Source organism: Geospiza fortis, unplaced genomic scaffold, assembly GCF_000277835.1.
Source record: "Geospiza fortis unplaced genomic scaffold, GeoFor_1.0 scaffold317, whole genome shotgun sequence".
Classification (NCBI taxonomy): domain Eukaryota; kingdom Metazoa; phylum Chordata; class Aves; order Passeriformes; family Thraupidae; genus Geospiza; species Geospiza fortis.
Window position 1 is genome coordinate 1,988,417 of NW_005054398.1, and position 6,811 is coordinate 1,995,227.

A 6,811-nucleotide genomic window follows, 5' to 3' on the forward strand; every position below is an offset into this window, starting at 1 on the left:
TTATGGCATCCAAATTCCCTGAACTTTCAGCACCTGAGGCACAAAACAAACCATAGCTCAGCAGTCAGTGTGTTAAAGTCATGTGGGTGGGCCAGGATGCAGAAAATGCCCCCTAAACTAAATGCCATGCAAGGAGCTGAAAGCACAGCTTTGCAGCAAGATCAGCATCCTTCTGCGAGGTTGAAGCCACAATTTTCCCTCAAGTCCATTTCAAAGACTCCTTCCTCCAAAGAGGAGGAATCACTTAAATATCACAGTGATAAAGTGTGGGTAGAGTTTAGGGAGAAGCTCTTGGCCTTTGGTTTTCCTTCACCCTTCCCTAACAATTTGGGCAGTCAAAATTCCTCCCATCACCAACCACGGGTCTCAGCCATAGAATCATGGAATGGTTAGAGTTCAAAAGGACCTTAAAGTTCATCTCATTCCACTCCCTGCCATGGTGGAACACCAAGGACACCTTCCACTACCCCAGGGTGCTCCAAGCCCCATCCAACCTGGTCTGGAACACTTCCAGGGATAGGACAGCCACAGCCTCTTTAGAAAACCTGTGTCAGAGCCTCACCACCCTCACAGAGAAGGATTTCTTTCCAATATCCAATCTAAATTTCTAATCTTTTCATTCAAAACCATTCCTTCTTGTTCTATCACTATCTGCCCATTTAAGTAGTCCCTCTCCCTCCCTTTCATAAGCCCTCTAAGACTGGGAAGGGCTCAAAGGTCTGGAGGCTTTTCTTCTTCAGCAACAGCCCCAGCTTTTTTAGGAGTCCCCTCCTAAAAGCCAAACCCTTCCCTCATGCTGTTACCCCCACAAAGAGCCTCTTGCCCAGGACAGATTCCAGGGAGGCCCAGAGCCTTCTGCTGCTGTTTGTGGCTCCCTCAAACAATATCCTGTTCTGACACAGCACACCAGATTCCCAAACCAGCTGTTTCCAGAGATGGAGAAATCTATTCCCAGCAAATGCTCTTCTTTCTTACCCCTCGTGGCAAGGGGCCCAAACCCACCCAACCAACAGGGAACAACCAAAAAAAACACAATAAAAGGCTTGAACCCAGGCCATGGTGGAACAAACCAGTGCATTTCACCACACTGGGAAATGCCTTCATTTCAGGGAAACAATTGCCTCTATTTCCCTTTGGTCACTGATCCACAATTTTTACTCCCAAGACAAACAGCAAATCACATTCCAGCTTTTACCTACCCAGGGAACAAAACAAGAGCTGGCAGGGGCAGGAAGGAAAAAGACAAAACAGGGAAGAAAAGAGATCCTGAAGCGTGCCAACATCTGTATTGGAAGGATAGAACAGACTGGCTGGTGCTCTCAAGGACTTCCATCCTCCTGCCACCTCCACAGCTCTAAGGAGAAGCCCAGATCTGGAGTAAATATTTCCCCAGTTCCTCAGCAAAGCTTCCAACCAAGAACACCATGACCTTGGCTGTAGTTCAGCTAAACTCAGACAAACATCCCCACAATGCACAGGTCTTTGCTGGGACACTGGGTAGTATTTCCTCTTGCTTTCCTTGGCTCTGTTCCTATTTCTAGCTCCCAAGGTAAGTGTGAGACAAGAAGAGCCATTAGAAAATATTAACCACCACCTCTCTAAGCCCAGTAAATCAGACAGCAGCACTTTATCTTGCACAGCACACATTCCACAGGAGACTTACCCTAATTTTCAAGGACTGCTACAACGATCCAGTTCATGGGATTGATTCTGGAATGCTGAATGAGCAGCCTTGGGGCCTCAGGGAAAGGACACCACACGCTCCCATGGGACACTTGCCACTGTCACCTCTGCTGAAGCCTGGGAATGCTGCCTAGGGCTTGCAGGAGGAACCAAGGAACAACTTCCAATCTATTCTTTCAATGCCAGGCAAAGGGCAGCAATGAGGGCAAGTGGCTCAGTGAAGTCTGAAGGGAATAATGCACATAGACCATTTGGATTCATTCTATTTCAGGTATGGAATAGCTACTGACCTGCCATGAGCTTCTTCAGCAGCTTCTGGCTCTTGTTGGAGTCCCGCTGAAGAATGTCCTGCTCTTCTTTAGTGCACACCTGGGGAAAAGAAGGAAATGAAGGCTTGGGAAGGACATCACATGGGAAGGATGTCACAACTTGACCAGTTTCAGAGCCCTGGACAACAGTTCAGGCTGTTTAAAGTGGCAGTGAGAACCCACACCTCCTTCTCTTCCCCACTGACATGGGGAGAACCCTGGAAGCTCATTCTTTAACAAAGACAAAAGCAGAGTTTGGTCTCTCCCTGTTCTGTGGGTGGACATGTTGCTGAGTGAGCTCAAAGGACAAGAGATGAGCTCAGAACCATCCCAGACAGAACCACAACCCTTAACTCCACAGTTTGTCTCTCCTTCTTGGCCACTGGGAGTTAAACTGGTCTTTCAAAATAGCTACCAATCTGCTTTAAAACAATTTGCTCTACCCAGTTGAAATTCTCCTCTCACATGAAGAAGCATTTCCTCTGCCATCAATAACTTGTCCCCTTTCTCCAAAAGGTGCCCTTTGAACTGAATCTGGTATCCCAAAGGATCCATATCACACAGGAGTTGAAGGAAAAGCAGAACACTGCTCCTGACAAGGAGATCAGGGCTGTGCCTGGGATGGGGCTGAAGCCTTGCAGAGATTTTGGACACTGCAGTGACACACAGGAGACTGCCAGAAACCAGACAAGCTCCAAAACCATGTAAATTATGGGGGAAACCTCCTAACAGGTTCTTTCCTTCCCTGATATAGAACTCTGCAAGAGGAAATTCAACCTGAAGGGCTACTTCAGCCAACTTCTCCAGGTCCAAGCAGGGCACAGAATTCACAGAATCACTGCGTTGGAAGAGACCTTAAGGACCATCGAGTCCAACCCAGCCCCAACACCTCAAATAAACCATGGCATCAGGTGCCACATCCAGTCTATTTTTAAACACACCCAGGGATGGTGACTCCACCACCTCCCAGGGCAGGCCATTCTAGAACTTTTCACTCTTTCTGTGAAAAGCTTTTTTCTGATATTCAACCTGCATTTCCCTTGGTGCAGCTTGAGGCTGTGTCCTCTGGTTCTGTCAGTGCTGCCTGGAGAGAGAGCCCAGCCCCAGCTGAGCACAGGCACCGTTCAGGGAGTTGCAGAGTGATGAGGGCAGCCCTGAATCTCCTTTTCTCCAGGCTGAGCACCCCCAGCTCCCTCAGTTGTTCCTCCCAGGGCTTGTGCTCCAAGCCCCTCAGCAGCCCCTTGCAGTAACTCCCTGGTTACTCACCAGGGCCCCACAGAAGAGGCAGGGCCCAGAGCCCTCCTGCTCACAGACAATGCGCCCACACTCCAGGCAGTTGTTGATGAGCTTGTGCTTCTGGCCCAGGCACTCGCAGGCGTGGTGGCCCGGGATGAGCACGGCCAGCCTGTCCTGCCCCTCCCTGGTGTACAGGCTGACATACTTGGGCTTCTTCTTGCAGGAAGTGCTACTGCTGCTGACCCCACTGCTGCTCTCCTGGGCCTGGGAAGGAAAAAAAAATAAACAAACAAACCGTGCTCCCAGTGCAGCACTGGCAGCAGAGAGCCAGCACTGACCCCTGGGCAGGCCAGGAGGCTCACACAAGTGTTACTCTGCCTCACGGCAATGAAACTTGGACCAGACCCCAGACTGAGCGGAAAGACAAGCTCAGGCCTGCCAGAAAAGCTCCAAGGAATCCAAACAAAGCAAGGACACCAGGATGTACCCGAAGTTTGCCACCCATGCCAGCTGGAGCTGGTGGGATTTGGGCAGCGAGCACTGCTCTCTGTGCTCTGCACAGCCTCACGCCTGTTTAACAGCTCCAAACAGCAGCTCAGCTACTCCTGATGCCTCAGGGTTTGGCTTTTCTATTTTTCAGATTCTGTTCTGCTTTCGGGTGTAAGTCTAGGCTTCATATTAGGAGACAGTAAGCTCTCTGCACAGAGCAGGGAGACACAACAATTCCTGCTCTAGCTGGGGACCCAAGGACAGCTGATTAAAATCTCAGCCCCAAGAGCACAAACAACGTGGGCTGGAGAGAGAAAACAAGCAGGATGGGACTGCATGGGCTAAAGCTGTAACTGGACAATTAACTCCAACATGCAAATGGACCAAAACTTATAAAAGTGAGAGATCCCATGACCTGTGGTCCATTTTGTGGCCATTTTGGGTTGTGCTGCCCAAGATGCATCCATTGAGGCCTCTTAATAAATCCCTACTTTATTCTTTAGCTCTGTCTAGTCTCTGTTCTGGGTCAGCCTTCACAAGGCATCACTCCCAAGCTCATTTCCAAGGATTATTCAGACTCCCTGTTTGTAGCTGCACAGCCACCTCAGCGGAGCTTTTCCACACAGGAGGGTTCAAGTACTGAGCTGTAAAATAAATTCTGCTCCTCCTTCTGTGATCTGGCCCCAGTGATTTCATGATTCACCTCTGAGTTTCAATCTGGTTTAGTGACAAGCAGATGCAGCATTTCCAGTCCTCCCAGTAAAGTCCAACTGGTTTTAGTGCCACTGCCAGAGTCAAACACTGCCACCAGGAAATAAACCCAAAACAAGATGAAATTACTTTGGCAGATCTTTCTCACTTTTTAAAAAAATTTTAATTAAGTTAGAAGGTAACTACAAGAAAATGGAACATCACTGTCCACTTTTAACCCACCAGTTCAAAAATGTTGTGGCTTATTCTGTAACACTTTTACAAAATACTTTCAGCCTTTGCAGCCTCCCTGCTCCAAAAAGTTCCATTTAAAAACATGAATTCAAGTTCCACTCCTTACCTTACTCAGGAATTGCAGCATTTCTCAGGTTTTGGTGTTTCTAGGCTCTTATTCTACAGTTTTTTTCTGAAGTGTTTCAGTTGCTAATTAAAGCTTCAACCAGTGTGACTGAGATAGTTTAAACACAGTAGGAAAGGATGTTCCAACCACTTGGTGGCTTCAATTCCCTACCCTCACATCTGATTTAAAGAAATCCCTTTTATTTCTAATTACAGCCTCAACTTCCTTCATCTGCTCTCTCTTCTCAGGCTTTCTGGGGGAGAAAAATCCATGCTGGCATATTTGCTACCTGGTGATTATTTTACTCCCAGTTACAGACACAAACAGACACAATCTTTCTCCCCATCTTGGACATAATAGAAACATGGAAATGGTTAGGTTGGAAAAGCCCTCCAAGGTCACAGAGACACATCAATAACTCTCCTTCCTTTCCTCTCTCTCCCTCTCCCTCCTTTTCTCTCTTCTTCCTTCCCTTCTCTCTGTTCTCTCTCCCTCCCCAAGTGCCACATCCACATGTTTTTTGAACCCTCCAGGGATGGTGACTCCATCACTGTCCTAGACAGTCCATTCTAGTATCTGCCCACAGCTTCCATGAAATTTTTTTCCCTAATATCCAACCTAAACCTCTCCTGGCACAGCTTGAGGCCATTTCCTCTCATCCTGTCCCTGTTCCCTGCGAGCAGATGCCAACCCCCACCCAGCTGTCCCCTCCTGCCAGGGAATTGTGCAGAGCCAGAAGGTCCCTCCTGAGCCTCCTTTTCTCCAGCTGAGCCCCCCAGCTGCTCCTGGTGCTCCAGACCCTTCCCCAGCTCTGTTCTCTTCCCTGGACACACTCCAGCCCCTCACTATCCTTCTTGTGAGGAGCCCAAAACTGACACCAGGATTTGAAGGGTGGCCTGAGCAGTTCCCACCTGCGCGTCCCAATGTCCCAAACATCCATTTCCACCTTCCAATCACATCTTCACCAGTGTCTGACACCCTCTTTCCCCAGGCCCCAGGCTCCAAGCCTTTCCCTGGCCCCCACACTCACCTTGGCCAGGTCCAGGGGGGTTTTCACCTCCTCCCCATGAGCACTGGGCTCGGGGTGTGCCGGGGTCTCCTGCCTGTTCCTCCCTTTGCGCTTCCCCTTCTTCCCTTGGTCCCCAGCCCGCAGCACTTCCAGAGCCTCTGCAGTGGGAGCAAGCACAGACAGAGGAGCAACACTCAGATCACCCCAAAGCTTCTCTTCTCCAGGCTGAACAATCCCAATTCTCCCAGCCTCTCCTCCCAGCAGAGCTGCTCCATTCTCTGAACGCTTTGGTGCCTCCTCTGGACTCACTCCAACAGCTCCGTGTCCTTCCCGTGCTCGATTGCTCTCACACATCATTAAGCAGATAAAATCTGATGGAGCTGGAACACACCAGGCTGTGGAGGGATGGCAGGTGCACAGAAAGAGCTTGGGATCAAAGATGGGCCTCTGTGGTACCTCCCACCCTGCTGGGAACCTCAGGAAAGAGCAACACTGGGGATTGGGGAGAAACTAAACTGCTCTTGCCTCTAATAAACAAATCAAGAGAGAGGCTGGGTAAGTGCCAGCAGAAGAAAAATGTCCCTGGACTCTACTTCACGACTGAAAACGTGTAGCAGCAGCTCTCTGGCCACAGACTTTCCCAGAAAAATCCTGGGAAGCTGTGGGAAACTTAGAGGAAAAGAATTCAAACCATTATTATCTCTCTTTCTGTAACCACTGTTTATAGATATGGTTCTCTAGAGTGTGCTATTGATAGCCACCAGTAAGTGTGTGAGAGGTTTTCACTTTGAGACCAATCAGGTCTTAGGTGCACCATTGTTTCTATAAGAACTGTAGAGTTCTAATAATCAAGTGTCTTCCATGCCTTCTTGTGAAAAATGTGTATTTTATGATTGGCTTTTCCCAAATATTAAAATTAATATTATATGTGTTGTGTTAGAAAGTGATGCTGTATTAATTCTCTTAACTACTGTGTTAAATATAGTTTTAGGTTATAGAAAATGCTAAAATAGAAACTGTGCTATGTAGGATACT

General features: G+C 48.5%; 1 protein-coding gene across 1 annotated transcript in view; it reads right to left on the minus strand.

The window, feature by feature from the left end:
• The window catches only part of TRIP4 (thyroid hormone receptor interactor 4), a 30,259-nt gene that overhangs the window by 22,249 nt on the left and 1,199 nt on the right, over positions 1 to 6,811 (minus strand). The window contains 4 exon segments of the mRNA XM_005425885.2: positions 2 to 33; positions 1,974 to 2,052; positions 3,258 to 3,491; positions 5,798 to 5,934. Coding sequence (XP_005425942.1) covers positions 2 to 33; positions 1,974 to 2,052; positions 3,258 to 3,491; positions 5,798 to 5,934 — 482 coding nt within the window.